The sequence below is a fragment of the Drosophila obscura genome, unplaced genomic scaffold, assembly GCF_018151105.1.
Source record: "Drosophila obscura isolate BZ-5 IFL unplaced genomic scaffold, ASM1815110v1 contig_4, whole genome shotgun sequence".
Classification (NCBI taxonomy): Eukaryota; Metazoa; Arthropoda; class Insecta; order Diptera; family Drosophilidae; genus Drosophila; species Drosophila obscura.
Window position 1 is genome coordinate 5,780,123 of NW_024542828.1, and position 12,354 is coordinate 5,792,476.

At 45.7% G+C, this 12,354-nt stretch overlaps 5 protein-coding genes across 5 annotated transcripts; 3 read left to right on the top strand and 2 right to left on the bottom strand.

The window, feature by feature from the left end:
• Positions 1 to 3,277: 3,277 nt before the first annotated feature.
• On the top strand, positions 3,278 to 5,009 carry LOC111065800 (probable ribonuclease ZC3H12C). The gene has a single exon (XM_022354222.2). The coding sequence runs from the start codon at positions 3,383 to 3,385 to the stop codon at positions 4,979 to 4,981; it is 1,599 nt and encodes a 532-aa protein (XP_022209914.2). The 5' UTR covers positions 3,278 to 3,382; the 3' UTR covers positions 4,982 to 5,009.
• On the bottom strand, positions 4,959 to 6,945 carry LOC111065801 (zinc finger protein 578). Its single transcript, XM_022354223.2, has 5 exons — positions 6,706 to 6,945; positions 5,675 to 6,645; positions 5,467 to 5,601; positions 5,290 to 5,400; positions 4,959 to 5,223 (listed from the first exon to the last, which is right to left on the bottom strand). Exons 1-5 carry the CDS (start codon positions 6,859 to 6,861, stop codon positions 5,079 to 5,081), a joined length of 1,518 nt encoding a protein of 505 aa, XP_022209915.1. The 5' UTR covers positions 6,862 to 6,945; the 3' UTR covers positions 4,959 to 5,078.
• A 269-nt stretch (positions 6,946 to 7,214) lies between these two features.
• Positions 7,215 to 9,321, top strand: LOC111065802 (zinc finger protein OZF). Its single transcript, XM_022354224.2, has 5 exons — positions 7,215 to 7,470; positions 7,543 to 8,366; positions 8,424 to 8,558; positions 8,619 to 8,729; positions 8,795 to 9,321. Exons 1-5 carry the CDS (start codon positions 7,324 to 7,326, stop codon positions 8,949 to 8,951), a joined length of 1,374 nt encoding a protein of 457 aa, XP_022209916.2. The 5' UTR covers positions 7,215 to 7,323; the 3' UTR covers positions 8,952 to 9,321.
• LOC111065803 (zinc finger protein 75A) lies at positions 9,029 to 10,856 on the bottom strand. Its single transcript, XM_022354225.2, has 5 exons — positions 10,839 to 10,856; positions 10,472 to 10,690; positions 9,828 to 10,417; positions 9,631 to 9,765; positions 9,029 to 9,561 (listed from the first exon to the last, which is right to left on the bottom strand). Exons 1-5 carry the CDS (start codon positions 10,854 to 10,856, stop codon positions 9,336 to 9,338), a joined length of 1,188 nt encoding a protein of 395 aa, XP_022209917.2. The 3' UTR covers positions 9,029 to 9,335.
• On the top strand, positions 10,846 to 12,336 carry LOC111065760 (transcription factor Ouib). Its single transcript, XM_022354146.2, has 5 exons — positions 10,846 to 11,104; positions 11,170 to 11,630; positions 11,689 to 11,823; positions 11,884 to 11,994; positions 12,071 to 12,336. Exons 1-5 carry the CDS (start codon positions 10,946 to 10,948, stop codon positions 12,207 to 12,209), a joined length of 1,005 nt encoding a protein of 334 aa, XP_022209838.2. The 5' UTR covers positions 10,846 to 10,945; the 3' UTR covers positions 12,210 to 12,336.
• Positions 12,337 to 12,354: the final 18 nt, after the last annotated feature.

The following is a 12,354-nucleotide window of genomic DNA, read 5'->3' on the forward strand; positions in this document are numbered from 1 at the left end:
CCATCCTGCCTCGCCACTTGGATACATAGATACAGATCCCCCCCCATACATACACAAATCGGAATGCAGCGGAATTTTTGCTGTTTAAACGTTTCTCCAGTCCTTCCCTCTGTGCTTTTTTTTTTGTTGGTTTTGCAGTTTCTCTGAAGTGGCTGCTGGAACGGAAAAGGAAATGCATGGCATGGCAGGGCATGGCTCTATTATGTTGCCACTGTGCACAGTGGGCTTGAATAATGTTACGGATTTTTCCAAGCAATTTCGTCCTGCAGCGGTCATTAGCAGGCGGCAAAAAAAAGGGATAAATTTGAGATAAATTGGAGCAAACTTTTACTAAAGAAATCTTTCACATTTTGCGCAATTTAAATTTATGTAATTTCATTCAAACAATCAACAGTTGGCAATACAAATAAATGCCTGCCTTAAATGCCTGCCTGCCTGCCTGCCTGCCCATGCAAGTGAAATGTTATGAAAATTGTTGCCATTAATCGAAAAAGCTGGCCAAACAATGGAAAGGTTTTTCCGCGCTTTTTTCATGCATAGTACAACTCAATAAATTTCCATTTGTATGCCGCAACACCAAGGCAATTCAATTTAAAATGCAATCCGACTCGTTGGCAGCATGCAACAACCTTTTGTTTGTCGCACAAAAAAAAGCAACCAAAAACCCCCTCAGAAAATGCCACAGAATGAGGAGGGCAGAGCAAGAGAAATACGAGAATAAGGCAGGCGAATCTTCTGCAAGTGTTTCTGTGGTTCAGTTCGATATTGTGGCTAACACCCGGAGCCAACCATATCCCGCATGCGGGTATGTACATGTTTACATAACCTACATATGTACATGTGTACATACATATATGCCAATTTCGAGTATTGACAGCGTGGGGAGCATTTAACCAACCAATGGACAGACAGTCAGACAGATAAACTGAGTGACTTTTCTTATAGTGTTCTTGTGTTCGCAGTCTCTTTTGGAGCATGTCCCTCGCTTTTGTCTACAATTTCTCTCTTTTTTGGGGTAGCGTGGCATCGTAGCTGGAGGCTGTAATAATAAAAAGAGCAACTGGGGCGGGAGGGAAACTGGGTGCTGGTGCGGCTGCAGTGTGCACACGAACAAAGCGTAAAGAAACAATAAAAGGAATCGCATAACAATTCTGGCAAGTAGCACAGCGGATTCCGTGTCCGTAGATAAAGGCCCAAAAGAGTTTGCTCCCGCCATTAAATTAGAGCAAAATGCGAACGTTTAAAGAAACCCAACACTAAGTCTTTGGGCTCCTGACAAAACCCCAAAATGTCTAACATCAATACACGTATCGTAAATGTATTGTGGCATCCACATCTGCACTTTGTGCGTGGGTGTGTGTGTGTGTGTAGGTAGAGTCTTAATGTTAATCAGCTTAGGCAACCTTAGAAACCTCCATCACACAGATGTGTGAAGCATTTCGGTATGTTTTCCTTTTTATTTTTGAGGGACATCAAGAGGCCTAAAAAGCAAACAAGCAGCACTAGGTGATGTGGGGTGGAGGGAAATGCTTTTAAAAATTAAACAACTGATAGATGACAAAGTTCGTTGGACCAGAAATTATCGTTTGACAAATTGCCAGGGGCCATGATGAGAGCTCATCAATTGAATGGCAACCAGGGCACAGCATCAGTTTCACATTCAGCAGTCTAGGCCACAGGCTGTACTTAATGACAAAGCCAGACGAATTACTTATGAATAAACGAGCAGAGGTTCTATTGAAATGGAAAATTAACTTCAAAATCCTACTTGAGTCTAAGACACAGCGGATTATGTTACGAAAATTACTAGGATTTGTGTTTATTGTGGATTTTATTAAAGTTAAAAATTGAGTAGCATCAACGAGCATCAGTATAATTTAAAGAACTTGGTGCTCTGCTTAAGAATGTTTAGATTTCGCCAGTTGTTGCCCAAAAGTATTTACTCATCTTCGAGCATAAGTTTACGCTCCTTTTTGGCCACAAAAAAAAACTAAAAACTTTGACCACAAAACTCTACACAATGGCGGGACTTGATACTCCGAGAGTACGGCAACGTACCACAAGAATGAACAAAAAACTTTACTAATTACCCGTTAAGCATGAGAAATCCCCACATAAAAATCCAGACACGCTCCGAGAGCACAATAATAAATTTGAAGATAGTCATAATAAAAACGGTGGCAAAGAAGATTGGGAAAGAACACGCGTAAGCAAAAAAAATTTGTAGCACTTGTCGTTGTGACGAAAGGTTTCGGGCACTCAAAATGCATCCTTCTTATCCTTTGACGGGAAATGTAGAGGAAGCTGCGTGCAAAATGAATGACTCGCAGCTTTTGGACAGACTCCGCTCCGGGGGTTTCGACACAAGCATACCCCCACCCCACATATAAGCCAACATACACGTAGTAAACTTTACGTCCATTTTTATAGTTTCCTTTCTTTAGTATGGCTGTCTGTCACACTAATTGCCACATGACTTTGCCAAAAAAAACAAAATAAAATAAGAATGGAAGAAGCGAGCGAAAATTAATGAAATTTACTTTATTGTAGCTGAAAAAGTTTTGTATATTGCATTTAATCAATTGCACTTCAAAGCATACATATATATATAGCGTATAGATATCTATATAACCAAGATAGATGTGACCACTTATACCTAAATAGATTGATTACCTATTAAATTTCGTAGATAATTCACTCTTTTTTGGCATGAAAAGAGGGACCAAACGTACCACAAACGAATCCAATGCGATGTGTACTTTATTTTGAAAATAAACACAGTGAGATCTACTCTACGATATAAATGTTGAGATTAGCGGGGATAAAACAAAGATTGTTAATACTATATAATACGATATACTTCATGTACAACATTATTAAATAAAGAAAAAAATCTTTATGCATGTTATTTAAACGCAAATTGAGCTTTATTTATCGTTTAAATTGCGCGCCGTTCGTTTCAGTTCTGCAAAGCGAACACTGTGAAATTTACCGATACAGATGTAGAAATATCGGTAAGATGTAGATCGTTTTTTCTTGGTATATTTACGGTATATTTTTAAAATGTGAAGGTATATTTCGGTATATTTATGAGGGTCGCAATATGCTTGCAATTTTTCTTTTGTTTATTGGTAATACGAATTGTTTTGCAAGATTTTGTCCCATAATCCAATTGCATGTGCTGTGGCTGGGTCTGGCGTTGATTTATGTAGCCAACGCGCTCACGCTCGGTGTGCATACAATATATTTTATCGATAGCTCCGCGGTTACACTGGTCACACTGCTGTAAATGTAAATAGACGGAACTAAAAACACCTTAAATTTTGGGTTTTAAGACTTGTGAGGGAAGGAGTTATAGGAGAGCCATTAGCTGGTCAACTAAATGCGCATCAAAATGAATTGTGAAGTGCAGGAACAGCAAACACTTGAGCCACAGCAGCAGCAACAGCGAGAACAATCGTCGCTGCCCCTGTCCCCACCGCAGCAGCCACAACAGCAGCAACAGGAAAGTAGCGACGATGACGACTTGAGCACCACAGAGCGACAAAATTTGGAGTTTGCCAAGAAGCTGGGATACAGTGATCAGTCGATACACTCGGCACTAACCCGCCTGGGATCAGAGGCTAAGCAGAATGAGTTGCTGGCGGAGCTTATCAAACTGACGGCAGACGCCCCCCGACCTGCCACAAACAGCAATAGTCTAACGAACAGCCAACATCATTCCATAACCAGTTCCAGTGCCCCCCTATCCACGGGCGGAGGATCACTGCGACACATTGTGATCGATGGCAGCAATGTGGCCCTGTCGCATGGCAACAACCTAATCTTCTCCTGCCGCGGCATACGCATCTGTGTGGACTGGTTCCGGCAGCGGGGCCACCGCGACATCACCGCCTTTGTGCCCAATTGGCGTAAGGAGATGGCCAACAACAATATCAGCGACCAGGAGCTGCTCTATGAGCTGGAGCATGAGCGGGTGTTGGTGTTCACGCCTTCGAGGCATCTCGACGGAAAGCGTGTTTCCTGCTACGACGATCGGTTCATACTCAAGCTGGCCGTAGAGACGGACGGCATTGTGGTGTCCAACGATAACTATAGAGACTTAATCTTAGAGAGCAATGAGTACCGAAAGGTTGTGCAAGAACGTTTGCTCATGTATTCGTTTGTCAATGATATATTCATGCCGCCCGATGATCCCTTGGGGCGTTCCGGCCCCACGCTGGATCAGTTTCTGTACTCGCAGACGCAGCAGAAAATGGCCGATGCCCAGCAGCTGTGTCCCTACGGAAAGAAGTGCACTTACGGCCAGAAGTGCAAGTTCCGGCATCAGCAAACGTGTCCATTGCTGCAACGACTGCCCCTCCAGGCTTCGCATAGTGCGCCACTGCACACCAACGGAGGGCAGCCACCGACTAGTGGCCATATCGGGAACAATATCAAGATTAATTCGCTGATCAATCGAGAGCCTCTGGGCCGCACCAAGTCGAACACAATTGAGAAAGTGTCACAGCAGCAGCTGTGCCAGGCCTTTACCAGCCAGCTGGAGGTCTCTGAGACGGCCACAGACAATCAACTGAATCGCCACAAGAAGCTGCAACGCCAACAACCGCCGCCCGCCTATCGTCTACTAGTGCCCACCTACAGTGCTCCCCTGCAGCAGCAGCATCAACAGCAGCAGAGCTCCAACTTCCACCATCATCAGTATCTGACGCGTACTCCGTCCGCTCCAGTGACGGACCAAGGACTAGCCCTACCACTGCCCGCACACAATTTCTCGCACCTGTCCGCCTCTGATTCACGCATCAACGAGGAGCTGCACGCCACGCAGATGCCGCGCGAAGAGCAGCGTCGCCTGCTGCGCTATCACCTGAGCAGCCTCTTTCCGCCGCATCAGGTGCACGCAGTGCTGCAGCTCTATCCGGATGAGACCGATGCCAAGACCATCTGCGCAGCTATAATTAATTTATTTCCGCATAATTAGGATAAACTTAAGATTCTTAATATATTTAGATTTGTAATTACAACTTTATATGTTTAATCTTGCAAGCTTTTGATTAGATGTCCCCCACCATCAACATCTACATCTCGATGCCAACAATGTTGGCCGTATCATAGGGCATCAGGTTAGCGACAGTATCTCTGTTGGAGCCACGTTTTTGATGCACCACACGATGGTTACGCAGTTTATATGCCTGCGGGAAGCCTTTGCCGCAAATCTCGCAGCTGCAGAGGAACAGAAAAAAGGGTAAAGATGTCAAGTATGGAATGTAGCTGAGTGCATCCACTTACACGTGTGGCTTCTCGCCTGTATGTATCATCTTGTGGAACTTGAGCGTGTTTGTATAGGTGAATGTCTTGTGGCACACATCGCACTCGTACGGACGCTCATTGGTGTGGATTCTAAGGGTACATCAATTGAATATGTGAGCTATAGCTTAGTAGATTTGCGACTTGCACACCACTTACCTGTGATGCTTGTTGCGCGTGGAGAGATCTGCAAAGGCGGCCGGACAATAGCTGCACTTGTACGGCCGATTCCCTGTATGCGTATTCATGTGACGCGCCAGCTGTTGGGCCTGGGCAAAGCAATGACCGCAGATTCTGCAAAAACAAAAAACAAAATCCCATTTAAAATGTTAAATCCCATCTAATTCCGGGAAAGACAACAACTTACTCGCACTCGTGTGGCTTCACACCCGAATGGACTTTAATGTGCTCGGTGAGGCGACTCTGCGAGGGATACATATTGCCGCAAATGTCGCAGATGTACTTGAACTCCTTCTTGTCGCCGATGAGGATTTTGTGGCCACCCTTCGTTTTGATGCCATGTTTGCGCACCAGAGCATCGCCAATTGTGATGGTCGCCTCGCCCATGGTGACTGTGTCGTTGTTGCCACGTTTTATCTTCAACGGATTGCCACGAACACTCACCCTGGAGGTGGCTGGTGAAGTGATCGTTGCTGTGGCTGCCTTGGCGCGGGTGTTGACACGTCGTTTGGGTGCTAGCCCACGCAGTGGTTTACTGGGCAGGAATTCCTCTTCGGCTGAGTTTGTATCTTCCACCTCGTCTTCGTTGGCGCTCTCCGTCAGTTGATCCTGATCCTGTTCTTGTTCCTGCTCCTGCTCGACATGCTCCAGATACTCAATGTCCGCCGAGAGGCCAGACAGCGAATGCTCGACCATCTCCTGCTCCTGTTCCTGTTCGTAGATGCCTTCTGTGACAATGTCGCCCTCGCCGTCGTAGGAATCGTAGACATCGTATAGCTCCTCAATAATGCCGTCCTCCTCGACCTGCTCGCTCTTCACGTGCACGCTCTCCTCCTTCTCGAGCTCCACCAAAATGCCCTCCTCCATGTCGTCGGCAAAGGCTTGCGCCTCGACCAGCTCATTGGTGGTTGGCATATTTTCTTCGATTTGCTCATAGTGGCCCTCGACCACCTCCTCATCCTCCTCTTCGGCCACTGGAGCTTCTAGCGCTGCATTTTGCGAATCGTCGTCCGTCTTTAGCTCCACCTCGATGGGGCCCACAAACTTTTGGAGGTGCTTGTACGCCGTCTGGCAGGTCTGGCGAAATCTGTACGAGATGTGCAGCACCTTGAGGCATCTGGTGCATATTTTATCCGGAAAGTGATCGAACTTCTTGATCTGCAAATTGGAGTGCTCTTTATTGATGACTGGAATGGAATAAAGTCGAGAAATACGTACTGGCACACCGCCACATTTCTTGATCATGTTTGTCACATCCTTCGTCGCATCATCGCTGAAAATGCTGGACATGGGCTCCTTGGGCTGCGTCAGGCACAGCCGGCACACAATCCAGTTTTGTCGCGGTGCAACAGCCATTGGTTCTGTGTCGCGCATTTTGTCCAATTGTTTTAAAATCAATAAAATAAACAAGTTATCTTGTGCTACCTATATACCTTGTACCACACAACACAAGAATACGACGCTAAAAAGAAAAATGACGCCCGCGGGAGTGTGAAAAAATACTTTTTTTGGTATATTCGTATATACGGTACTTTCCATCGTTTGTTTTTATTGAATCCAATTAAAATTCAATTATGTGGCCAAAAAATTCGATTATGTGGCCAAAAATTCAAGCAAAATTAAAAAATCATATTGTAATTAAACAAAACAGTTTAAGTTAAGATTGTTATTAAGAATATATTTCCAGTATATTTGGTTTACAAAAATACCGAATACACCAATTTAGTATTTAATGCATTTCGCTGGGCGACGCTTGCCTCCGCCTCCAGCTGTTGAACCTTTTACAATTTACAATTACAAAAACGCTTTGATTCTGTTCTGTTCTCCCGGAAAACCATGAAAATGGAGTCGAATGAAGGGTGGATTGTTTGCCGCGTGTGCCTGAACAACCAGGGCGACAGCGAGGACCTGCTCCAGGATATATTCAGCCAAAATGCCAACACACGTCTCGACCAGATGCTCCACATCTGCGCAGGGATTCCAGTAAGTAGTAGAGCAAACGGTCATTCCGTAAATGCCAAGATTATAGCAACAATATATATCCATAAAACGTAGGTCAGTGCCGATGACAATTTCCCGGACAAGATGTGCAGCAAATGTGCGCGCTGCCTGCGCCTGGCCTACAAGTTCCGACAGACCTGCCAAAGATCGCACCAGCACATCTCGGACATGCTGGCCAGGGGTGGGAACAACACGCGCGGCGGCGGCGAAGAGAGTGCGTCCAGTGGCGAGGACTTTACTGCAGAGAATATCGTCAAGATATGGGAGGAACACACAGATCAGCTGGACATGAGCAATGTCAAGCTAGAGGATGAGGAGGAGCCCCAGGAAGAGACTGTCAACTTTATAGTTACGCCGCATGAAGACGACACCGGGGGAGATGGCGATGGCGAGGGCCTTGATGCAATTGTATACGATGCCACTGGCGAGGACGAAACGGAGACCACCGTGGTCTACGAAGACACTCAAACTGTGATCGAGGATGCGGAAATGTATACGGAATACGAGGAATATGAACTCCTGACCAACGAATCCACACCCCAGCATAGCACAGACGAGCCGGCAGGAAACCATTCCCGCATCGAATATCCGGTCGAAGCGCCGGACGATGATTTGGCCGTTGATATACTCAGCTCGGACGAAGCCAGTGACGAGAAGCCCAAGACAATGATTCGATCGCGACCGCCACGGGTTAAACGAACGGGAAAACTCGGAATAATTGCCTTGGATGGCGCACACTTTGAGAAAAAGCTGGGACGCAAGCCACGGGACAAGCTCAGCACGTACATTTGTGATGTATGCGGGAATACCTATCCGACGCAGGCGCGTCTCACCGAGCATATGAAGTTCCACAGTGGCATCAAGCCACACGAATGCGAGTATGTTTCCCCCAGCTGCTTGGTAAATAAATTATTATTATTATCGTGTGCTTGCAGAATTTGTGGACGCGGCTTTGTGCAGAATCAACAGCTAGTGAGGCACATGAATACGCATACAGGGAATCGGCCATACAAATGCAATTACTGTCCAGCTGCCTTTGCCGATCGTTCCACCAAGACCAAACATCACAGGTAAACAAATATAATATTTATCTGCTGCATAAAATTAAATAAATATTTCTCGTATGGCAGAATTCATACCAAGGAGCGTCCCTATGAGTGCGATGTCTGCTCTAGAACTTTTACTTATTCGGATAATTTAAAGTTTCACAAGATGATCCACACAGGCGAGAAGCCACATGTGTAAGTAGTCCTCAGATCCATGCCCATGCTTATGACTCTTTTCATTGGTTTTGCCCCTTTTGCAGCTGCGATCTGTGTGGCAAGGGTTTCGTCAAGGCCTACAAAATGCGTCTGCATCGTGTGACGCACGAGAAGCGCGGCGGTCCCTGGAAGTCTCTAGACGCGAGCATTGCTGACGATGCACATGGCATTAAAGATGAAATTCCAGAGTTTCTCAGTTAGTCATAGTTTTACAGCAACCAAAAAATGCCTCATGTCTGAAGGAAACCAAGCGAAGGAGTATAGAAAATAATGCCTGCGTTTTTTTCATTTACTTTGTGGTTTAGAAGTTTTTTAGTTGCGCAGTTTTATAGATTTACACAGGCCTGTAACTTGTTTCATCTTAAGTTTAAAGTAAGAGTCAACCTATTATAATCTGACTAGCAAAAGTAACAATTATGAAATGTATCTTCGGCTACATAACTAGTGTAAATATTCGTAGATTGTGTACTTGCTCACCTATCGAATGGATCGATAGATGAATCTATCTTGAAAGAAATCTATGTATGTAAATTGTTTGTTGTACTATAAACGCTGCTCTGAAATACTCATACAATGTGCACACAATTACTCCTCCTCCACTTCAATCACTGTAACGGTATCCATGTCCTTCATCCGATGTGACTTTTCGTGCGCATTCTTGTGATGCACTTGGATGAACGTACGCTTGCAGTGCTGACATTTATAGGGCTTCTCATTGGTATGCGTTTTGAGGTGCGCACTGAGCACATTGGAGTACGCGAATTCCCTGCTACAAAATGTACACTTGTATGGCCTTTCATTGGTGTGGATGCTGCAAGACAGACGGAAATACACTCCAGGCTAAGATTTTGTTCGAAATCAGAATAAGTCATAGTCTCACCGCTGATGCTTGATCCGTGTAGAGGGATCAGCAAAGCTCGAATCACAGAAATCACATTTATAGGGACGCAGACCCGTGTGCGTGTTCATGTGTCGCTTTAGCGGCGTTGTCTGATTAAAGCGCTTGTGGCAGATCCTGTAGGAAATCATGTCGTAAGAGAATCAACTACAATGCATATCATTTTGATTGTGGCTTACTCGCATTCGTGGCGCTTCAACTTATTGTGAACCAGCATGTGAACCGTCAGCTTGGCCTTCTCCTTGTAGGTATTTGGGCAAATGTGGCAGGCAAATCGTTTATTTTTGCTAGATTTTGACTCTGTTTCGGGAGTGGGAGTGCCAACGGGACTGAGGGACAGCATAGCTGTAGACTGAGGTTTCCGTTTCATGGGAGAAACAGCAGATGGAGGTTTCCGTTTCACTGGACCAATAGCAGACGGAGATTCCTGTTCCACTGGGGCAAACGTAGACGGCGGTTCCAGTTCCCCTGGAGCAGATAAGGCGGGCGAATCAAGTTTAATGCTAATTTCCACACTGCAATGACTGTCTGTGGTGCTCTTAGGCGATCCGTGGGACGCCTCATAGTTGTCCAGATACTCAGGCTCCATTTCGGTGTCGCTATCAATCGAGTTCTCCTCCCTGCACTTACTGGGTACATCATACTTTTTTGCTTCCTGCCGGAACTCTTTCTCAGACTCCTGGCAGAGGAGGCGCAGCTTGCGAGCCGCTCGAATGAGTAATGCGCAGCCAATGCATATTTTCTTTGGCCAGTTGGGGCCTTCGCTTAACTAAAATGAATATATTAGAGAGAAATCCAACGCTCAATCGAGTTGCCTGCCAACCTGAATGCCCGTGAAGCATTTGATTTGTTCGCAAAAATCCACGCCTGTGGCTATGAGAGACTCCTCCTCGTCATCCACAAGACAAATGCGACAACGCGAATCTAATTTGTCCATTTCTATGTAGATCCTTGGCTTATTCCGGCTACAGTTGAACTTAATTACTGGGCGGCCATAACAAATCGAATTGTTTGGCCCATGATGCAAGTATAATAAGGTGGTCTAATCAGCTGGGTTGAGGACTCTCTCTCTCTCTCTCAGCTCTCAGAAATATAAGCGCAAGAAAGAGATAGCACTCTTTGGCTGTTGTTGTATACAGCGAACATATCGTCCTTAAAAGAGAGCAGATGTCGCGATGAGAGCAGCCCACCTTATATAGTTGCAGCATGGTTTCGTGGCGAATGGGTAAACAAAGCAGAAGCAGCGTTCTATTTTGATTTGATCGTTAAATTGGGTTTGGCGGATTTTGTGCTGGTTATGTCTACCTCGGAGCTTGTGCTGGACATGGTTTCCGTGTGCCGAACCTGCCTGCAGGATGGAGACGCACACATGGTCTCTATATATGAGCCAGACAAGGAAAAAGACCGTGGGGGCATTTTACTCTGCGAGAAAATTGAAAGTTTCAGTGGCATACAAGTATGGAAGACCTCTTTCGCTTTGTTTTGTAAGCTGAATGAATTAAAATCTCCATTTTTGGTCAGATAAAACGCACCGATGATCTGCCCACCAGAATTTGTCTCAGGTGCAGAGCCTTTCTCACCTTGGCCCACAAATTCCGACAGATTTGTCAACGTTCAAACGACTTTCTACGAGATTATGTCTGCAAGAGTGTGGTGGCGGTGGAGCCTGAGGCCATATCACCAGCATCGCCCCGACATGCCGCAGAGACGGAACAATACGAACAATTAGAGGTTGAGGTGCTGGAAGAGGGCATGTGGTCTACGGATGATCTAATCGAGGAGGAGGAACAACAACCCACCAAAGAAGTCGAGGATACGGCCATTGTCCTATCCGTGGAGACGGTGCTACCAGCCCCACAGCCAGTCCCAGCCACTGCTGATAAAGTCTATGTCTGTGATATGTGTGGCAATAGCTATCCCCGCAAGAGCACACTGGCCACGCACATGCGACGACATCGCAACGAGCGGCCCTACGAGTGCGAGTAAGTGCATCCCATTACCCCCCTTTAAACAGCCCATTAATTGGCTTTATCCCATTAGAATCTGTCGCATGTCCTTTCACGTCAATTACCAACTAATGCGACACATACGCAAGCACACGGGAGCACGACCATACGGCTGTCCTTGTTGCCAGCGACGTTTTGCGGATCGCACCTCCATGGTCAAGCACGAACGGTTTGTTAATCTGCAACTTTGCAATCCAAATCTTTGCTGAGATTCTTGCGTTCTCTTTAGTACACATCGCAATGAGCGTCCCTATGTCTGTGAGACTTGCGGCAAGACCTTCACCTATGCCAGCGTCCTAAAGGTTCACTACAAGACGCACACAGGCGAAAAGCCGCACAGGTAAGTGCAGATAGCATCATTCAGGCTTGCACTCCATGCTATAAGCTTTACTCTCTCTCTCTCTCTTTTTGTCTAGCTGTCGACTCTGTGGCAAAAGCTTTGCAAGGAATCACAATCTGGTGGCTCATCTGCAAACGCAACAGCATCAAAATGATCCACGAACTGCCGACTATTTGAACTCGCTCAAACAAGGGAGTACCACGGCGATTGGCTAAGCAAATTTTGCTCAACTACGCTTAAGATTTATAAGTACTTTGGCCTCGTATATCCATAACTTGCTTTGTGAAAAATACCCACGAAATTTGTTTATATTTTTACAATTTCTTTTCATTTATTTAACTTACACGCAAGCGGTACACA